The 22,420-nt window shown below is 42.8% G+C and overlaps 1 protein-coding gene across 6 annotated transcripts in view; it reads left to right on the top strand.

Moving 5' to 3' along the window:
- The first annotated feature begins 3,280 nt into the window (after positions 1-3,280).
- LOC121855541 overlaps positions 3,281-22,420 on the top strand; it is a 32,642-nt gene continuing 13,502 nt past the window's right edge. For 3 of the 6 annotated variants that reach the window (XR_006086809.1, XM_042350527.1, XM_042350531.1), the window contains exons 1-7: positions 3,282-3,526; positions 5,198-7,631; positions 13,451-13,947; positions 16,909-17,229; positions 18,308-18,466; positions 19,665-19,777; positions 22,170-22,387. Coding sequence is in view for 5 of the 6 variants with exons in the window: in XM_042350527.1 (XP_042206461.1) it covers positions 5,785-7,631; positions 13,451-13,947; positions 16,909-17,229; positions 18,308-18,466; positions 19,665-19,777; positions 22,170-22,387 (3,155 nt within the window). In the remaining variant the exon portion in view is untranslated. Of the gene's footprint in view, positions 3,527-5,197; positions 7,632-13,450; positions 13,948-16,908; positions 17,230-18,307; positions 18,467-19,664; positions 19,778-22,169; positions 22,388-22,420 lie in introns of all 6 variants that reach the window. The other 3 variants (XM_042350530.1, XM_042350528.1, XM_042350529.1) reach the window with 3 other exon arrangements.

Raw genomic sequence — 22,420 nt, forward strand, 5'->3', positions numbered from 1 at the left:
TACCAAATTTGCAGATGAGGTCGTGGTGATGGTCAGTGAGAGTCGAAAGGGTCAGTGTGTTGAGCGCTTCTTGATATGTGGAGTGTGTGTGTGTGTGTGTGTGTGTGTGTGTGTGTGTGTGTGTGTGTGTGTGTGTGTGTGTGTATGTCTTTAGTATAACGAGTTGAGAGTGAAATTCAAATTGAAACCATTTATTTAACGAGAACAACAACAACAACAACAGGACTGACATGACCGAGCTCTTTTGAAGACGCAAGTTCTCATTGGACAAAAACCCTCTAAACAGGTTTTCTATTGGACAAAACAATGTTGGACAAAAATCGGACAGAACCACACCAGTGGGATTAAATAGCCTACTGTCAGGTTATGTCAGTTGGTGTTGAGAGAGAGAGAGAGAGAGAGAGAGAGAGAGCAATACCAGAATCATGAAGGGAGGAGGTGGAGAGAGGGGTGGAGGAGTGGTGAAGGTGGGTGGTGTGGGTGGAGGAAGGGGTGGTCTGGGTGGAGGGAAAGAGGGTGGTGTGGGTGGAGGAAGAGGGTGGTGTGGGTGGTGGGAGGAGGGTGGTGTGGGTGGGGGAAAAGGGTGGTCTGGGTGGAGGGAGGAGGGTGGTGTGGGTGGAGGGGAAGAGGGTGGTCTGGGTGGGGAAGAGTTTGGTCTGGGTGGGGGAAGAGGGTGGCAGATCTGGGTGAGAGGAGGAGGGTGGTGTGGGTGGAGGGGAAGAGGGTGGTCTGGGTGGAGGGAAGAGGGTGGTCTGGGTGGAGGGAAGAGGGTGGTCTGGGTGGGGGGAAGAGGGTGGTCTGGGTGGAGGAGGAGGGTGGTGTGGGTGGAGGAAGAGGGTGGTGTGGGTGGAGGGAGAGGGTGGAGGGCGGTGTGGGTGGAGGGAGGAGCGGTCTGGAGTGGAGGGAAGAGGGGTGGTGTGGGTGGAGGGTTGGTTGGTGTGGGTGGAGGGAAAAGGGTGGTGTGGGTGGAGGGTTGGTTGGTGTGGGTGGAGGGAAAAGGTGTGGTGTGGGTGGTGGTGTAGTCGGTAGGGCAACACTTAAGAATAATAAAGAGTTTGAAAATCTTTTGTCAGTTAACTTGACTTGATCGTGTCCATTGATCTTGTCTTAAGTGTGTGTGTGTGTGTGTGTGTGTGTGTACGTGTTCAAGTAGCGATTTCATCAGCTGTTTTTTTCTAGAGTAGCCATTTAAAGTCCCTTTACTCCCCCCACTGTGTGCTCTCTCTCTCTCTCTCTCTCTCTCTCTCTCTCTCTCACACACCAAGGGTAGTCCAATAAAGCTCATAAAGTCTTATTACTATTGGGGTTATAACTAATGAGCGGACCTTGGGTTGTGGTGCCCCGTGAGCTTGGCTGACCTGGACACGAGAGATAGTGTGTTAATAGAGCGGGAGGCGCTGGTGGCTACTGGTCTTCACAGTTTTCCTTACAATACTTTTTTACGTTTTTTACTTTTATCCTCTTCACCACTGTTCGGCTCGTTAGCCGCTTGAGTTATCGGTCACGTCTCTGTTACGCACTGTTGGCAAGTATTGGGCATGTACCGGATCCTGAATGTACCTGAACCCGCTCCAGTGTTGGTCAAGTCTTCTCTTGAAAGAGCTCACACTCGGTGTCGTCACAACACTCTCTGGTAGATTGTTCCAAGAGTTCACAACTCTCACTCTGAAAAATTTAGCCCTCACAGTTTTCTGGACTTGCGGCTTCTTCAATCTTGAGCTGTGACCCCTTGTGGGGCGAGCGTCCGCCAGCTCCAAGTATGGACACTCGACTGAGTAGTGCCCCCTGAGATGTTTATACTCTTCGATTAGGTCCCCCCTTGCCCGTCTGTAGTATAAGCTAGGTAGTTGCAGACGATACAATATCTCTGGGTAACTGAGGTCCCAAAGTGCAGGCACCAGTCTGGTGGCCCTCCTTTGGACATTTTCAATCAACTGAGTCTAGCATATCTCGGGGACCAGACGGGGTGACAGTACTCCAGACGGGGAAGCACCTCTTCTTCTCACAATGTCCCGAGAACTTCACCTCATTGTCATTATACACACCCAGGTCCTTTACACATTCGGCCTCTATTAATGCAGTTTCTTCATCCTGTTGTGTTGACTTACTGTTTACCATTGTTTGTATACCTGCTCCAGCTATATACAGTACATCCCTAACCAGTGTGTCCCTGGATGACTGAATACCTCTGTCTATATATGAAGTTTAGTTTAATAGTGATGAACCATACATAGACTTATTTTTGGTGAACAATCAGGAACTATTTGGATGTCGTGTTTTTGTTTACTATCGTAGACCTGTGAGTGTTAGTTTACATTGTTGTCTTTGTTTACCTGTGTAATTATCCTTGGTTACTTGTAAATTGGTACACCACAAACATTATTATTAATTTTCTTCATTATTTCAGTGTTATTATGTTCTACGATTGTGTGTGTGTTATACAATACCGGAGAGAGAGAGAGAGAGAGAGAGAGAGAGAGAGAGAGAGAGAGAGAGAGAGAGAGAGGGAGAGAGAGAGAGAGAGACCACAATAGCTTCATCTAGACTGTGACAGTTCAGTAATGGCCACATGTTCTCGCTGTGACTGCACCTACACGTTTGATTATTTCCCGCACATTGTGGTGGTGGGTGGCGGTGAGGGAAGCTATCACTGTCATTCTTTCATTGTCTGTCACTCTCCTTCTCTTCTTTCACTCGGAGAATGAAGTTTCAATTATAGACGGTGGCGGTCGTGTAGGTGTGTTTTAATTGATTTTATTTATCTTAATTAAAAAAAACAACAACAGTACAGGTAGAGATACAAGAACAGGTACAGGTAGAGATATAATTATTTGTTTATTTTTGTGTGGCAGCGACTGTCATTTGTTTTGAATCTTTTCATGGTGGCGTCGAGCTTTGAAACTTTTTGTTCATTATTAATTTCTCACTTAACTTCTCGACCCATAGCGGGGTGTTAGCTTAGGCAGGCGAGCGAAAGACGCGTACCTTAGCCCGTGTGGGAAATGCCAGGAAGGGAGGAATGGGATGGAGAGTGGTGAGGGAAGGGAGAGGTAAGTGAGGGAAAGGAAGGGTGATACAGGTAAGGAGGGAAGGAAGGGAAGGGGAAGAGAGGGAGATGGTGCCAGGTGAGGGAAGGGTGGGGGGGGTGAAGAGAGAAAATAAGGGGGATGAAGGGGGTGGGGAGGGGGGTGAGTTACGGGGGAGGGAAGGTAAGTAGGTGAGAGGAGGGAGGGAGGGGTGCCAGGTTGGTGGTGGCACTGCTGCCTCAGTCACTACTTGGCACTGCCAGGGGTCGGTGGTGGTGAGCTGTGTTCGGCCCGCTCTCTGTGGCACTCCCAGGGACCCCCGCCGCGACCTTCTAGGACTCCCACAGGACTCCTCTAGGATCCATGTCAAATAGTTAACTTGAAGGAGGAGGAACAGTGAGATAGAATGATGGAGAAGTGAGATAATTAAGTGAGAGAAAAAGTGAGATAATGAAGAAGTGAGAGAAAAGTGAGATAACTCGAACTAAGTGAGAGAAAAAGTGAGATAATTCTAATGAAGTGAAATAAAATAAATAATGTATAATTACTCAGAAACATATTACAAATAAGATAACAAACAAACAAACAGACAGACAAACAAACAAACTGACAGACAAACAAACAAACTGACAGACAAACAAACAAACAAACAAATAAAAAACATGTTGTAATAGCCGTATGAAATTAAGTCACCATTGTAATAATAATAATAATAATTAACGGTTTATTGAAAGAGCTTGGCAGCCAGAAGGCTGAAAATATACAGTTACATATTTGGGGAATGGGTTACGAATTACAAATAATATACAAGTGACATAAGTGACACAAATAAGACATATAGTAACTTAGATGGGGATCAGCTCAAGATACAGTTCATTTCAACATAGTGACAGTGTAGGGAGCAGTGTTTACTGGGAGTGAATACACTGATTTATTACATGTTATTGATAATTTTTACAATGGTTGGGACTGGGCTGTTCTTATAGCGATCAGTTCGTGCACGTATGGGCTGGATGCGGTTGTGGTGTCGAACAGCAATTCTCGGACAGGGGATCTCAGGTGGTAGTAGGGGCCGGTGTCGGGGATGGTGTAGAAGCTTCTTACCAAATTTGCAGATGAGGCCGTGGTGATGGTCAGTGAGAGTCGAAAGGGTCAGTGTGTGGTGTGTGTGTGTGTGTGTGTGTGTGTTTTGTGGCAACGGTAGGGAGCTTCAGGACCATTACCGCCAAACACTTGTTGAGTCTTGAGTTTTTATGAGAGAGAGAGAGAGAGAGAGAGAGAGAGAGAGAGAGAGGGAGAGAGAGGGAGAGAGAGAGAGAGAGAGGCCTATACAAAGACAAGACATTGAGATAAAAAAAAATTAAAGGGTTTACAGATGTGGTGTTTCATCTCTCACGTTCCTGTCCTCTTTCTCATCCTGGGTCTTCCTTCCCTTCCTTCCTTCCTTCTTTTCTCCTCTTCTTCCCCTTATCTTCCTCTCCCTCTCTTTATCTTCTCTCCTCCTCTTCCTCCCTTTATCCTGCTCTCCCTCCTCCCCTGAGACGGTCATGTCAGTGGTGGCTGTTGACAAGTGGTCCACCTCCAACACAAACACGCCTCTCTCTCTCTCTCTCTCTCTCTCTCTCTCTCTCTCTCTCTCTCACTCTCACTTACCAGTATACAATCTATCTATCTATCTATCTATCTATCTATCTATCTATCTAGTTAAGCAGTCTTGGGTACCCTCAAAAGCGTGTGTTCTGCCAAGTGTTACTGGTGAGCTCTGTTGTTGGCTCTGGTAGTTGGCAGCCACACCTTCGCCTCCTCAAGCCAAGCATGTTAACACCTTCTCCTGCACTTGGGTAGATGTAATTAGAGTGGATAGATGGATAGATGGATAGCTACATAGATGCAGTTGGTGGATATATATAGACAGATAGAAATAAACAGATAGATAGATAGTAATAATAATTTATTTAACCGAGTTGCCACTTGAATAATTCCATACATTATCACTTAAATAAATAAAATACATTATATACATCATCACTAACATGTAGATAGATACTTTACATGTATTATTAATCACTTAGAAAATACTTTATTCTTCTAGGACAAATATTGACCTTTCCACGAGGTGCTGTGTACGTAAATGAGAAATAACTCGTAAATCTTTCTGTATTTTGTTACAGGAGAAAATACTTCGTGTTTATCAGAGTACAAAACGGGTATCATCGACTAGACAACAATGGTTAATGCCAATGGAATTTTATGGTTATTGAATGGAAAACGTAGAACAGGGATTAAGAAAATGGAGAACTGTGGTTAATGAGAAATAAATGAAGAATAATGATGATGGGAAAATACAGCAAAATGTTCTTTGAAGTAATGAATGATTGGGAGAAAAATGGTGAATGATCAGTGAAGGAGAAGAGGAAGAAGTGTGGTTAACGAGGAAATTAACGATGCATCAAAACGGTGTTGAACGGTAGGGAAACATGACAAGACCACGAGAGGGTGATTCATTACCCTGAGGCCCTGACACCATGTATACAACAGTTATACATAATGTATTTACAATAGTTAAGTTTAGGGTAGAAATGTACATACAATTCAAAATATTATTTATTAAGGAAAATGAGAAGCATTTATGTGTTGAGACTCGACCAGGGGTGTGAGATGACTTTTATGGCTCAACCTGCGTGGCTCTGAGCGGTTCTCCGTCAGTGAGTGAGTCAAACCAGGTCAGGTAACATAGAGCTGACTGACACAGGTGAAGATGTTTTCTAAAGTGTTTAAAGTAGACAAGAAGTGTCGGGATGGTGGTCGTCCAGAGCGCCCCGCCTCGGCCAGCGACCACCACCCAGCCTACTATCCTCTACTACCGTCCTCGCTCCAAGATCACAGGAAACGGGTGACTATCCATGACACTCAGGCACAATCCCTGGAACAAGACTTGGACCTGTTGGAGCTGGTGTGTCGCAGTGACAGTCTACACAAGAGGCTGGACGAACTGCAGGCCAAGTACGAGAGGGTGGACGACGGCATGGAAAACCTGACGAGCAGAGAAGCCCACATCAAGCACCTCAGGTCAGTCAAGACCAAGAAGCCAGCCTCGGGGCTCTTCAATGCCATGAGAACCTCCAAGTCGTTCGAGGAAGGCGAGAATACAAAGAAACCCAACTTCTTTAAGAGGATATTCGGCAACAGGTTATCTAAGAGCGAGGACGACTTGCTGGATAAGTCGCCGCCCTCGTCATCCGTAGCACACGACGAAGTCAGCGATAGCGAGGTGCCACCGACACCGCCGCCCATGAAGGAACGACGATCAGCCAGTGAGGACATCTTATCCACCCACGATCTACTGCTGCGGGGACACGAGAAGCGGCAGAGTTGGTGCGCGGAATTCACGGAGCGAGAGATGATGCCACCGCCATCCAGCGCCGACCTGCAAAAGTCTGGCCTTAAGAGGAAGAGAGTGATCAAGGTGTATAATCTTAGTCCATTAGACCAGAAGGACCCCAGGATGGGCTCCACGGAGTCCTGCAGCGACTCTACGGATTCTGAGATGGAATTCAAATCCAGATATGGCAGCGGAAACTTGCGTCGGGTGAGCAGTGGCTCCCAGCGGCACTATACACACCGTGAGGAGCAACCGGGGGAGGACTGCTGCCATTATGCCAACGTGGATGTTATCAGGGAGTGTAGACCTGACTCCCCCGACCCCTACAAACACCCGGAACACATTAACCAGGTAGACGGTGCTGGGGGGAGTGAGGAAGCCCTTGTGTCTCATGACTCACCTTCCTGCATCACCCGCCAGAATTCCAGAGGCCTCAGAGGCACCCCCAAGACTACCCGGGGGGAGGCGACGACGTCGATCCACTTCAGGAGACAGAATGACTTAGATGTAGAACGAGGCGACAGAAGAAAAGGCAGAGCTGACATGGACAACGTGAATCTTGATAAGAACGACGAAGACATAGGTGAGGTGAAGGAGGCGACGATAAGACGGTGTGTGAGCAGTAAGGGCGGGACAAGATCTCGGGAAAGTTCACCTTCTGTAGCGGCGAAGACACAAACTCTTCCTCGAGTTGAGAGTAGAATTCGACCCATCCTGAAACACACCGGCCAGAGCTTTGACAGCGAGGTGTTCAACATATACAAGATGGGTCCTCTTCTGTCGAGAACTCCCAGCTCAAAGGAGGTACTGCTCACTAGGACACCCAGCACACAGAAGCACTCCAGGACTCCCAGCTCACAGGAACTTTCCAAGACTACCCACGACTCACAGGATCTTCTATTTTCCAAGACTTTGAGCTGCCAGGAGCTGTCTAAAGCTCCCAGTTCTCAGGAAACAGGACTCAGCAAGGCTCCCAGCTCACAGGAACTGCCCACGAGACTACCAACGAAGGCATCCATCCAGGAGTTGGACCACTTCCTGACGGCTATCATAAAGAACTTGGAGTTGCAACTGGAGGCGGGAGGTAGCGTCGCCTTCAAGCCCCGAACAGCAGGAGGAACTCTGGAGGGCATCAAGAGGAAGAGGAAGAAGAGAAAGGAAGACATACTGGGAGAGGAAAACAAGATGGAGGCTTTGGAAGATTCACCCAGGAAGTGTAAGAGGTGAGTGTGTGTGTGTGTGTGTGGGTGTGTGTGTGTGTGTGTGGGTGTGTGTGGGTGTGTGTGTGTGTGTGGGTGTGTGTGTGTGGGTGTGTGTGGGTGGGTGTGTGGGTGTGTGGGGATGTGTTAGGCTACGCTGTATTTAGGTTAGATTAAATTAGCTTAATGTTAGACTACGTTACATTAGGTTAGGTTATGTTATATTATGCCCTAGTAGTTACACAAGACTATGTTAGGTTGGGACAAATCGCAACTACCAGACGATGTTATAGTGTAAAATTAATTATACTTCTTGCCTAGGAAAGTTGACAAAGGTTATATGTGAAATAACAAAACAAAATTCATTACGTTACTCCAACATATATTTCTTGGCGCCGTGTTGACCATTCGTGAGCTGTCATTCACTCACGAGGGAATAAAAAAAAATCAATATTGGAATTGGCGGGAAGTTTATTTTAGAATTGACGGAAGAAAAATTATTTTTATCACACTTTTTTTTTTGTAGCTTGTTAGTTCTTATTGAATCTTTTTAATATTTTATTTCATAAACTTTATTTTTTCTTGATTGTTGACGATTTTCTTTATATGAACGTTGGGTGATGATGTCACTGTTCACTTTGGTTCGAAAAACAAATAAATACCTGAGTTATATTTGTCGCCTAATTGGTTGTATGTATGTATGTATGTATGTATGTATGTATGTATGTATCCCCTTCTATCTATCCCTCACCCGCCTTCCACCGTCCATTAGACTAACAGTTAACACATCTTCACAAAACACTTTCCTTATAACCTTAGAAAAATACGGAAAAACAAACAACTGTATATGTGTAGAGTGATACTATCGCTACACAACAACGCTCTCTCTCTCTCTCTCTCTCTCTCTCTCTCTCTCTCTTTCTCTCTCTCTCTCTCTCTTTCATTTGTTATTATTCTCGTGTGGTTTTGTGATTGTTCTCGTGTTATCTTTATTTCGTGTCTGCTGTTATTGTAGGCTGAAATGTGTTATTTTCGTCCAGAATGTTATTGTTTTGAATTCTTGGAGTTATTTATTTTAGTTTATTTGTGGTTCCGTTTTATTCTTGCTATTCTTGTGTCCCTTTTGTTATTTTTGTTTGTCGAGTCTTACGCCTTTGTTTCTTTAACCCTGTAGCGTTTATTATGAATGAACGATCTCTCTCTCTCTCTCTCTCTCTCTCTCTCTCTCTCTCTCTCTCAGAAGTAAGTGTTGCCAACAAAGAATGCGTACAGATAAGAACAGTACACAGACCTATAATATCCATACAGTGTTACCAAGGTTAGTTATGCCTTGTGACGTCGTCGGGAATCTCAAAGGATCGATCGTAAGTCCAGACCACAGAATCTGTAATGGTGTCGAATTTACACTGAGACTTTACCTTAACTAGATTGATGTGTGTGTGTGTGTGTGTGTGTGTGTGTGTGTGTGAGCGGCTGCAGCACACCTAATAATGATAATACTAATAATTCCTCAGCACCATTAAGTTCTGGGCCAAGGCCAACACGGCACACCTCTTGGTAAAAATAACTCAACGCTGACAACCATATCTTGACTGTGGTGCGTTGTGGTAGTGGTGGTGGTGTTGCTGCCTCCTTCCCCCCTCTCCTCCCCTCTACCACGACTACCCTCCTTCCCTCCACAACTCCTCCCTCCACCACAGTTCTCCTTTCCTCCACTACAACATTGCCCCTCCATCAGCACCACCACCACCACCACCACTGCCACCACCACCACCACCACCACCACCACCACCACTGCCGCCACCACCACCACCACCACCACAGTATGTTTTGTTATGTATCTTACAGTGATGAACGGTGTGGACTTGAAACTTGGTCTGGTTATTAAAGTCGATGAGTTCTTGTGTGTGTGTGTGTGTGTGTGTGTGTGTGTGTGTGTGTGTGTGTGTGTGAGCGACATTTAATTAATTTCCTGTTGAATGAATCACCCACATGACCTCTCTCTCTCTCTCTCTCTCTCTCTCTCTCTCTCTCTCTCTCTCTCTCTCCGCCTTCTCCTTCTAGGTGGTGGGAGAGAGACAGGTGGGTGGGACGTGAGACAGGTGGGTGGGACGACAGACAGGTGGGTGGGAGGTGAGACAGGTGGGCGGGAGGAGAGACAGGTGGGTGGGACGAGACAGGTGGGCGGGAATTGAGACAGGTGGGTGGGAGGAGAAACAGGTGGGTGGGAGGTGAGATAGGTGGGTTGGACGACAGACAGGTGGGTGGGAGATGAGACAGGTGGGCGGGACGAGAGACAGGTGGGTGGGACGAGACAGGTGGGGGGAAGTGAGACAGGTGGGTGGGAGGAGAGACAGGTGGGTGGAGGTGAGAGGTGTGGGAGGTGAGACAGGTGGGTGGGAGGTGAGACAGGTGGGCGGGACGAGAGACAGGTGGGTGGAAGGAGAGACAGGGGGTGGGACGTGAGACAGGTGGGTGGGAGGTGACAGATGGGTGGGAGGTGAGACAGGTGGGTGGGAGGTGAGACAGGTGGGTGGGAGAGACAGGTGGGAGTTGAGACAGGTGGGTGGGACAGGTGGGTGGGGAGGTGAGACAGACAGCAGTATCTTGGTTCACAATGCTGTCGGGAATGGAACCTTCATGCTGATGCGGGCGAGTGAATACTTCCTCCACTATCACATTTCTCCTCCTGACTCCCTCCTGACTCCCCTCCCTGACTCCTCCCTGACTCTCATCCTCTCAGATTCCTTTCTTCCTTCCTCCCTGGTCCTCCTTCCTCCCTGACCCTTCCTCCCTGACCTCCTCCCTTCCTCCCCGACCTCCTCCCCCTTCCTCCCTGGTCCCCTGACTCCCTCCCTATCCTCCCTGACTCCCTTCCTCCCTGACCTCCCTACCTGACTCCCTCCCTGACTCCTCCTGGTCCTCCCTTCCTCCCTGACTATATTTACACACCACGTCTCCCTGCGCCCACTTGACAACACACCTTATCGATGTAAACTCTCTCTCTAGGGCACGTCTCACAAGTATGCATAGTCTCGTTAGTAGATGAAACTCTTATTAGGTTTAGGTCAGTTAGGTCAGGTTAGGTCAGGTTTGGTTAGGTCAGGTGGTTAGGTCAGGTTTGGTTAGGTTAGGTTAGGTTAGGTTAGGTCAGGTTAGGTCAGGTTCAGGTTGGTTAGGTCAGGTTAGGTCAGGTTTGCTAGGTCAGGTTGGTTAGGTTAGGTTGGTTAGGTCAGGTTAGGTCAGGGTTAGGTGGGTTAGGTTGGTTACAGGTTTGGCAGGTTTGGTCGGGTTTGGTTAGGTCAGGTAGGTCGGGTTTGGTTAGGTCAGGTTTGGTTAGGTCAGGTTTGGTTAGGTCAGGTTTGGTTAGGTCAGGTTAGGTCAGGTTTGGTTAGGTTTTGTTAGCAAGTCTAAATAAAGGTGAATTTAGGTGTATGTGAGTTTGTTTACATTTAGTTATGTTTGTTTATGGTGGTTGTTTAGATTATGTTGAATATGTAAACACAAACATCAAGGGATTTTGTAAACAACCTACAGGTGGTCTTAGGAATGAATTGACAAGGTGTGTGTGTGTGTGTGTGTGTGTGTGTGTGTGTGTGTGTGTGTGTGTGTGTGTGTGTGTGTGTGTGTGTGTTGTGATAAAGATGTGTATATGGTTGAATGATACTATAAACTTCGTCCTTACACACACACACACCTGTCATGGCCCGTCTACACATGGATGTAATTCTCTCGTCTCACAAACACCTGTTATGTTACATAGTGCTGTTCCCTCCTCTTTAACACTTGCTTCTCTCTACCTCACCTGTCTCACGTCTACCTTCTGCTGTCTGTCTGTCTGTCTCACTTGCCTTAACAGACAGACAGACAGATGTACATTCTCTGCTCTGGTGGTTCATTTGTTCAATATAGGGAGGGTCGGTTCACTAAGAGCATATACAGGTAGATTACAGGTGTTGTGGGGACATATACAGGTAGATTACAGGTGTTGTGGGGATGTTGATAATAATAATGATGTCTCGCGATTATGTGTGGCTAATTAACACACACACACACACACACACACACACACACACACACAGAGTACAACAGGTGTGTGACACTTACCTGTTCGCTAATTTCCCCCACAATCCTTCATTATTCTTGACAGTAATTGGTGATTAGCAGTAAACGAGTCTTTTGTTATCGGTAGAGTCTCAGTACAGCCTGGTCGCCATATTGACCATTGAGTTAGGTAGGAAGTGGAAGGTAAATACCTGAGGGAGGGTTGTGACCAGGTAGAGAGCCAAGTGGAAGTGAACTTTGACCTTTGTGAGAAAATTTTACCTGGGAGATGGACTGTTTAATATTAGGCTTTTAATACTTAATGTGAATGGTTGTTGTGGTTACGTGTTGTGTTTGGTTAGTAATTGTTAAACTTAACCTGAAGTAAATTAACCTAACCCGACCTAACTCGAGATAATCTTACTTAAGATAATTTAGGATACACTAATGTAACCTATCTTAAACCAAGTTAACCTAAGCTCAACTAACCTTACCTTACCTTACTCACAAACACAATATTCTAGGCTCGTAAGTAGTATGTTTATCATGCCCTCATAATTATTAACTTAAGAACGTGATATTTTAGGCTCGTTATTTGTCATGGGCTGTGAAGTATATGGGTTGAAACTGTTTTATCTACACTGAAACATTAAGAAAAATTACTTGTCCAGATTAACGAGAAATACTTTTTTTTTTCAATTATTTTTCCCATTGTATTTAGCATCCATGTGAGAGAGAGAGAGAGAGAGAGAGAGAGAGAGAGAGCAACTGTAGAGTAAGAGAGAAAGAGAGAGAGAGAATAGAGGGCAGGAGAACCTCAATAAAGCTTTAATGCAGGCAATTGTCGAGGTGCCACACCGTATATTAGACAGACTGGGTGTTGGGTGTAGACAGACTGAGTGTTGGATGTAGACATACTGGGTGTTGAGTGTAGACAGGCTGGGTGTTGGATGTAGACATACTGGGTGTTGAGTGTAGACAGGCTGGGTGTTGGGTGTAGACAGGTTGGGTGTTGGGTGTAGACAGGTTGTGTTGGGTGGAGACTGGGTGTAGACAGGCTGTGTTAGGTGTAGACAGGTTGCATTGGGTGGAGACTGGGTGTAGACAGGCTGTGTTGGGTGTAGACACTCTTAATATAAAAATGCATCTAACTCACCTTTAAAAAAAAAACGCTCCACCGTGTGAGTCTTTGTGAATGTAAATTTTAATGTGATATATATTCGCGATTTTTGTGGTTGTGTTTTCAATTTTAGGTAGGCAAGATGGCCTGTGTTAGTAATATACCTCGAACAGGAACATTACACCATCAACATTATTATATTAAAAAGACTAGGCTAACTTAACCTAACGTCAAGTAGTTTTGGGTCGAGTCAGGATTGATTTAGCTTAGATTCTGGGTTCTTGGTTTTTCTATTTCTTAATTTTTTTTATATATATTAACCATCTTGTTGTTGTAGTAACTTGTAAGGCATTTGGACACTTATGCCCTGCACTGTACATAAAACACTTGCCTCGTACTTTTAATTCACAACTAAGTATATTAAGTATTGTTAAGTATACACCTGTATTTTATATAATATAGGTAGATTTATGAGTACTGTACTATACATGTAAGTATATTAACAGTTTCTCCCAAAAGATAAATATCCCCAATGAAAAAAAAAGCTTATTATTTACCATTGTTTCTATATCTGTACTGTCTTTATAAATGCTGAACTAGTGTGAACCTGTAAGACAATCTTTCGGAACAATGTCGATCGATCTGCAGTATCTCTCTATCTCGACTATTTTCTTGGCAGGATGAGTGAGTGTGGCGCGTGTGGACGTCGCTGGGTAGAGCCACGCCTTCTACCCTGCCTCCACACCGTCTGCACGCCCTGTCTACACGCCCGCGCCACACATATCACCCCTACGCCTTCAAACCCCGCTCAGAATGGCTCGTCCACATACCCCAGTGCCACAGACAAAAGCCAGATCACGCCCACACCCACACCAAGGAGTAACAGCAGAAGGGCGTCACAGGAGCATGAAGGAGGGGGCTCACTTGTCCTCTCTACTGCACCCACTACCTGTGCTACCTCACCCACACCACCCACTATGACCTACAACGGTGGTCTGCTGAGTAGACACTGGAATGGGGAGGGCAGCAGTAGCACTCACCTGTCACTCGGCAGTGTCAGTAGCGTCAGTAGCAGCGTCAGTAGCACCACAACTTCCAGGGACCAACACACCAACACCACAACTACTACTGCTATTACTACTACAACTGACACTAATAGTCAGCCAGGCATTAATGGTATCTCCTCTTATACTTTGTTACTCTGCTAAATATATCGTCTCTCTCTCTCTCTCTCTCTCATTCATTAAATCAGCCTTATTTCCCATCTATCTCCATCTTTATGTATCTATTTGTTTATATATTTCCCCAAACCTATTAATAACCTAATTATACGTAAATCTGTTCTTTATTTATCCAAAAATTTAAATAGTAATTACAGTAGTGTTAATTACCATTTAATACATGGGTAATGCCTGAAAACATCACTACCAACCACCAAAAAGAGTTGCTCGATCGTTCATTTTAGTTAATATTTAGAATTTGCCAACACCTACTTACTGTGTACCCTGTATATTGAGTCTTATATAGGGAGAAAGAGAAAACACTAAAAATAATATATTCTATAACAATTCCGTCGGAAATTTATATTTTTCGAGTATTTCAACATAAAATTACCCGCAACATTAGTTGTTCAAGTGGGTAGGGCATAGAAATAGAGGCAAACTAACCTAACCTTTCCTAACATGTAAAAATTTTAAGATTCACTTTCGAGTTTATGGATCCCTCCTCATCAGAACACTGAAAATAACATTAAAAACAGAAAACACCATCACCTACTAAACACGAATAACGAAACCTTGTTATAGTTTTAGGATTTTTAAAGGCTAAGAAACGTTAGGTCAGGTTTTCAAAAGTTTGTTTAGTGTGTTTTTTATTTTACCCCAAATTATCCCTCTACTTCAAAGCTCTGCCCACTTTAAACTACTCGGTCGAATGTATACACATACCTGTAGCTGCCGGACGTCCGTCCCACAGGGCCACACGGGGTCACAGCTCAAGGTGGAAGCCACAAGTCCAGAAAACTGCGAGGGGTAACTTTTTCGGATTAAGAATTGTTTTGCTCTTGAAATAACCTGCTGGAGAGCGTTGTGACGGCACCCAGTGTTAGCTCATTCAAGACCAGACTTGACCAACACTGGAGCAGGTACAAATACATTCAGGAGCCAGTACATGGCCAGTACTTGCCAACAGTGCGTATCAAAGACGTGACCGACCGCCCAAGCGGCTAACGAGCCGACCAGTGGTGAAGAGGTTAAAGAAAAAGAGGTAACTTTATCGGTTAAAATACTCGAACAATATAAATATCCGACGGAAATGCTATAGAATAAATTATTTTTAGTTCTTCCCTTTCTCACTATATAATACTATATATATAAGTAAGTGTTGGCAACTTCTAAATATTTACCCCTGACCTAACCTCACTCTTGATTAATTTTATTGTTTCGTTTTTGTTTTTATATGGTTATTATTTTTTTTATAATTTTATCTATTTTTATTTATTTATTATTATTATTATTATTATTATTATTATTATTATTATTATTATTATTATTATTATTATTATTAAATTATTATTATTATTATTATTATTATTATTATTATTATTATTATTATTATTATCATCATCATCATCATCATCATCATCATCATCATAATAATAATATTTACCCAGGCCATTAGACCACCCGCCATATTAAACAAAGTACTTATCTTGATATCTGGTGCCAATGAAAGTAACTTTGGTAAATTTTTACAAGTGGACAACCATAGATATTTTGTTGAGCAATGTGTTTTCCGATGTTTTAGACAATTTTAAGACATGGTTGTCCACCTGTAAAAATTTATGCAACTTTGTTGAAGTGTCAAGGTATAATTATTTCTCACATTTCTGAGGGTAAAAGTGGAGTAAAAGAAAAGAATTAAATTTTCTCAATTTTTTTTTTAAATGTTTACACTCGGACGGTCGGACTGCGAATCTCAGCAGCCATTTCTTCGACCATTCTTAGAGCTTACAGAGGTCCTTCTGCAGCTCTTCACAGTCAGCTTGGTTGTTGATTTCCCGAAATAACTTGGCATCATTGGCAAACATTTGTATGGAGGAGTGTACAGCGTCAGGCATGTCATTTATGAAACAAACAAACAAACAACAGCTGGCCCAATACACTGCCCTGTGGTACCCCGCTTGTGACAGGTACGGATGACGATTTCGTGCCATTAATCACCACACACTGTTTGCGGTCATGAAGAAAGTCTTCTATCCACGCTTGGACATTTCCTCGAATTCTGTACCCTTCCAGTTTGATTTTCAGCCTTTCATGGGGTACACTGTCGAAAGCCTTGGCAAAATCTAGGTAAATATTGTCTATATTACCACCCCATTCCAGAATATGGGTCCAATTATCCAATACATTGAGTAATTGTGTTAAGCAGGAGTGCCCCGGCATAAAACTGTGTTGGCAATCCTTTACAAGGTTGTTTTGTAGTAGATATTCCATTGCAGCATCTATATTGATATTGCTGGATCTGCCCCCGTTCAGTATATTGTATTGCAATTTATCTGTGCTTGTGGAGAATGTAGACAGTCTCCAAGAGCTCATCTGTCAACATGGACTAGATGGCAGGACAGTTCAGAAGAAATATGTGTATCAGTGTAACAACCCTTCATATTATGTCCACAAATAATGTAAAATTATACCATGTCACTGAGAAAAGTGCTTTCATTGGTAAGCTCTTCCTGTGTAATATGCCGGGGGCGCAGGTTAGGTTGGTTAGGTCAGGTTCTGTTTGGTTCTATGCATTATCATTTCCATTCTCATGTTTAGTGTCATGCAAATAGCATCTCCAGATATTTTGGTGTAATTCCATAAGTAAGTTATACAGTTAACTGTCGCCTCCACCAATGCAAAGCTTATTAATTACCTTTGAATGTCATGTAACTGTGTTTTGCTGTTATTAAATAGCTACTGCAGAGTATAAAGGTAATTTTTCTCATAACTTTGAATAACATTGTACTGTATAAGTTTAGTGTTGTCATGTTTTAGCAATGTTATGCAGTACTGTATCATATTTTGGTGTATCAGTATTTATCTCCATTAAAATAAATGTATTAATATTTAAGCTCTTAATCAAATTCTGCAGCAAACCAAGAAGAGTTACCTCGGGGAAACCAGCACAGTCATAGAGAGCAAAAGCAGCAGTGGACGGCTTCCACCGACTTGGAATCTGTTATTGAGCTGCTGACAAACCTTTCCCCAAACTCCTCATGTAATAACAATCCGACCCCTAAGGTGACCATAACGCCCACACCAAGTGAAGGTAACACTCTCAGCAAGCCCACACCTCCAGTATGTAGCGAGGATGATGCGCTGTCTCCATCTAGTACGATAGATTCTAGGTGTTCCTCTAGGACAAGATCGAGCGAACAGTCCTCTAGTTGTGAAAGCATTCAGAAGAGTAAAGGTGAGTGAGAATTGTTTATCATTCTTTCCTATTACAAAAAAACTCTTCAAGCTCATCATACAGTATAGTCTAGTTCTTCATTTTGTTGCTGACTTTCTTTCATGTACCTTTTGAGGTGACAGGTACATTAAGGTACAACTGTTGAGGTGACAGGTACATTAAGGTACAACTGTTGAGGTGACAGGTACTTGAAGGTACAACTGTTGAGGTGACAGGTACATTAAAGCACAACTGTTGAGGTGACAGGTACATTAAGGTACAACTGTTGAGGTGACAGGTACTTGAAGGTACAACTGTTGAGGTGACAGGTACATTAAGGTACAACTGTTGAGGTGACAGGTACAAGAAGGTACAACTGTTGAGGTGACAGGTACATTAAGGTACAACTGTTGAGGTGACAGGTACATTAAAGCACAACTGTTGAGGTGACAGATACATTAAGGTACAACTGTTGAGGTGACAGGTACATTAAGGTACAACTGTTGAGGTGACAGGTACATTAAGGTACAACTGTTGAGGTGACAGGTACATTGAAGCACAACTGTTGAGGTGACAGGTACTTGAAGGTACAACTGTTGAGGTGACAGGTACATTAAGGTACAACTGTTGAGGTGACAGGTGACAGGTTTAAGGTACAACTGTTGAGGTGACAGGTACATTAAGGTACAACTGTTGAGGTGACAGGTACATTAAAGCACAACTGTTGAGGTGACAGGTACATTAAGGTACAACTGTTGAGGTGACAGGTACTTGAAGGTACAACTGTTGAGGTGACAGGTACATTAAAGCACAACTGTTGAGGTGATAGGTACATTAAGGTACAACTGTTGAGGTGACAGGTACATTAAAGCACAACTGTTGAGGTGACAGGTACTTGAAGGTACAACTGTTGAGGTGACAGGTACATTAAGGTACAACTGTTGAGGTGACAGGTACATTAAGGTACAACTGTTGAAGTGACAGATACAGTTCATTAAGCGTGAGGTCATATAAAAGTATGTTGATAATTATGCAACAGTGTTATGTAGTTCATTTATCTCAAAGGATAACATTGTAAAATACAACGATCATCCCTCAGGCACTTGGGTTGTGTGGTGCCCAGAGTGTGGGTACGAGGCAGAGGTTCCTGTGGGAGGTGTCGAGTGTTTCCCTCTCAACTATGTGCTACAGAAGCAGTTGGTTCTCGAGGCTCTCAACTCATCCTCGACCACTGTCTTTTGCGACCTGTGTCATGATGGTCAGTAATGATAAGTGTGGTTTGTTTTCTGAATGCAAAGAGATACATATACTGTACTTGGATTCCCTTATAAGGACAGCTTGCAGATGTAAACTGTACCATAATTCACTGATTTGATATTGAGTGGTTGGCAGGGGATGGCAGAGACTGGGATGGGTAAATTAAATTAAAAACTGGGTCCCCAGAAAGATCCAAAACATTTGGAGGATTGGTAAAAAACACCCCAAATGTTTAGTGTGGAAGACTATGGTTGCCAACCCTCAGGTATGAGGATGGTACTTTGATTGATTGAGTGTCTTTCCATACTTGTGATTACCTGTACTGTACTTTATTTTATGTCTGTATGTGGTGGAGCTTCAAATGATATACAGTTCAAGTATAAGTGTTCTGTGTTTGTATATGTGAGGTAAAACTGCAAATATTAGGTCAAGAATGTAGTCTCTCATTTCACAGTGTAACATTGGATTTACTCTGCTTGGATTTGCTATGGAAGGCCTTTTTTTTTTTTTTTTTTAGAATACAGCCCCCATACATAGCAAGAGAAGGATGTATGTAAAATCACATAACCTTCCTCTGCTCCAAATAATACCTATACTGTATATTCATCTCAAGAAAAATTAAAATGCTCAGCAGCAGATGATTTGTCTGTGCCAAGAATTCCTTTATAACATCAAACTTCCAAGTCATGGCATTATTGCTCTCAGAATTTAAGATCTTCAGTAGACTGAATATATTGAGACACCATTTGATGATATGCTACATAGAGTGCTAAGTAAGAAGTGAATGTTTGAATACTAAAGGTGATTTTCTTATACAACTGGATCAGTATAACTTCCTTATAGAAAGAAGAGAACATTCAGATATGAACCATCACATCTACTAAAGGTGTAGACATTTCAGTGGACACAATTTTTATGAGTATCAGGACAAACACCATGCATACACCCTGAGCATTTCCTCCAATCATAGTCTAGCTTTTATGTCATTATTGAAGAAATCCCACATTCCAATACCAAACGTGTCGGGCACTGACTCTTAAACAGTTTTAACTTCAGAACTTAGTGTCCTGATGACTACAATCTTTCAAGACAGTGTTAGTTTAAACTATTTAGTTTCTCTTTACAGCAGTAATAATCATAATAATAATAAAAATGGAAATGGAAGTTAGAAAGATACTCTTGAACTTTTTAACCAACAGATGTAGTGGCTGAGGAACGCTGTGATACCTGCCCTGTAAACCTGTGTCGACTTTGCAGCCATGCACACACACGTCAGCGGCGCACCACTCACCACACCGTCATATCTTTACAAGTACTGTACACGTGTTTGGTTTGTTGTTGTAAATATGTCTCTATTTATATTGGCTGCTTTTATTTTTATTCTTGTGGTTCATAATTTTTCAATTTCCAATACAGTGTACAGTACTGCATACTGTACTCTAGTTATTTCTACCAGATCATACCTAACTTATACTGTACTATATTTATCATATACACTACAGTACTAGTTCTTTACACTTGCAGCCTGTTCATACTATGGTGTTTTACTTTTCTTTATCATTTTAATCACTAGTCAGCTTCCTAGCAGGCTGGGTAGTCAGTCATTATTTTCTGTTACACACTATTGGCAAGAAAGGGGTGGGTATAGACTCTTGAATGTACCTGAACATGTGCCAGTGTTAGTCAAGTTAAGATACACATACTGCTAACACAACGTTCTCTGGCAGATTATTCCAAGAGTTTACAGCTTGAGGTTGTGACCTCTAGTGGGGTGACCATCTACTAACTCCATAAATGTAATGTATATTTAACTGACTCATGTCCTTTTGAAGTGCCCCTTGCCCTTTATTGTACAAACTGGGCAATAGTAAACCTTCTAGGGCAGTGGTTCTCAACCTTGTTTGCCCCATGCACCCCTTTCACCATATGTCAGAATGTCATTCCCCCCTCCTTTCCAAGATTGTCTGCCTCAAAAAGTGCATTCCAAATAATATGCATATAATACTGAAAATCCTTTATTTTTTCCATATTAGTATCAGTTTTTCCCCCCCTGAAAACCTGAGGGGGGAAATTCCCCCCTGGTTGAGAACCCCTGTTCTAGGGTGATGGTGAAGGAGATGGTTCTTGGCATCAAAATGACTTTCTGGAATTGCATCAAATTTCTGGAGATATACAACTTGCATGATACTAAGCACAAGAATGTAGATGACAATGCCCAGAACCTGACCTGACCAACCTAACCTACCTAACCATACCTAACTACCTTAAGGGGGGCAAAGCCTCTGGCATATTAAGCAGAAATAACTTACTTTGATATCAAATACCATTGAAAGCACTTTCCTTCGGTGGCATGATATAATTTTACATTTTGGGGGGATATGATTGTTTGTTGCACTGGAACATATATTTCTTCTTCACCGTCAGTTCTCTAGCACATTTTGAACACTTGCACATTCTGTCAACTAGTCCATGTTGACAGATGATCTCTTGGAGATGGTCTTCATCCTTAAGATATGATGCCAAACACGGCATGATAATAATGCTATTGAAAAACAACATGGCTTTTTTCTCCCTCAATCTTCCTTGAGGAAGAATAATAAGTACATATACAAACATACAGATCACTTAGAAACCAATTATACTCCAAGAAATTGGAAATGTGTCCAAACCTTTAATATAGGATTTGAATCCAACTACAGTACAGTACTGTACTGTACTGTATTTGACTCTCCATCAATTATACATAGAATAGGAAAAAAATAGATTTAAGAACTAAGTGGGCAAAAAAAAAAGGGATTTGTGCAGACAATACACTAAAGAATCATGGAAAGTGAAGCTTATAACATGGAAAAAAAGACAATCAAGTCAATATTAATGGTAATAAAACCCCTGATGTGAGGCTCCATCATTTATTTTAAGTTAACAAAGACTGGAGGTAAGCATGCAGTGCCACAGAAGAATTATCAGCAGACTATTAATATTAACTAATTAATTTCTTCGTCTACACAGGATATAGAGATGTGAAATTACTGTCATATGATCAGTTTTTCATGTGTTTTACAACTTAATTTTCCTTATCTCTCATGCCCTGCCCACAACAGGTGATTTATGACCATATATAAAGAAAAAAATTAAAATTCAATGGAATAATTGTCGTATCACTTTTCTTACTATCATCCAAACAACAACTGTGGAAAATATGAATGAATTATATAAACACGGTTGAATGCTATCTGCTCCACTATTACCCAGTCTCGTTTCTTGTTAAATCAGGTGTCTGAATATCCTGTACTAACAATAGATTGGTGGCCCTCTAGACGTTTTCAGTCATTTGGCTATTGTAGGCATATATTATGGATCAGGCAGAGTATTATTTCAACACAGAAATAGAAATATGCACTTCAGTTTCCTTTTCCAGAGAGCTGAAGCTTTATAAAGGGTCAGTGATGTGCTGTATAACTCTATGTTATTGTACAAGTTCTTTTTGTAACTTTCTGTAAAAAATTTAGTCAAGAGATGTTACAAAAAGAACTACTGTACTGATAAAACTCTTCATTTAGACCTAGATTAAGACTTTTACCAGTAGTTTCCTTATCACATGTTCTAATAAATCTATTTTATATGTACTTTTGTCATCATATATATGTATACCAACTTGGCTGTGATAATGTAAGGATTAAATCACATTTCTCTATATTTCTCAGGAAGCAAGAAATTTAGGCATCCGAGAGGTTGCTCACACTCTCGTCTGCGCGACCCATGGTGAAGGGGAGGTCGGGTGGTGGTGCCGCGGGTGTAATGAACCACTGTGTGCGTCTTGTCTTGCCACCCTCCATCGTGGTCACCCGACCGTCACAGTTGACCAGGAGGCACCACAAGCACGCAGGAAGCTCACCACGTTGCTCGACCAAGCCTCATCCAGGTAATTCAGGTTTACAGGCTCTTCATGTACAGT

Source organism: Homarus americanus, unplaced genomic scaffold (genome assembly GCF_018991925.1).
Source record: "Homarus americanus isolate GMGI-L3 unplaced genomic scaffold, GMGI_Hamer_2.0 scaffold48406, whole genome shotgun sequence".
Lineage (NCBI taxonomy): Eukaryota > Metazoa > Arthropoda > Malacostraca > Decapoda > Nephropidae > Homarus > Homarus americanus.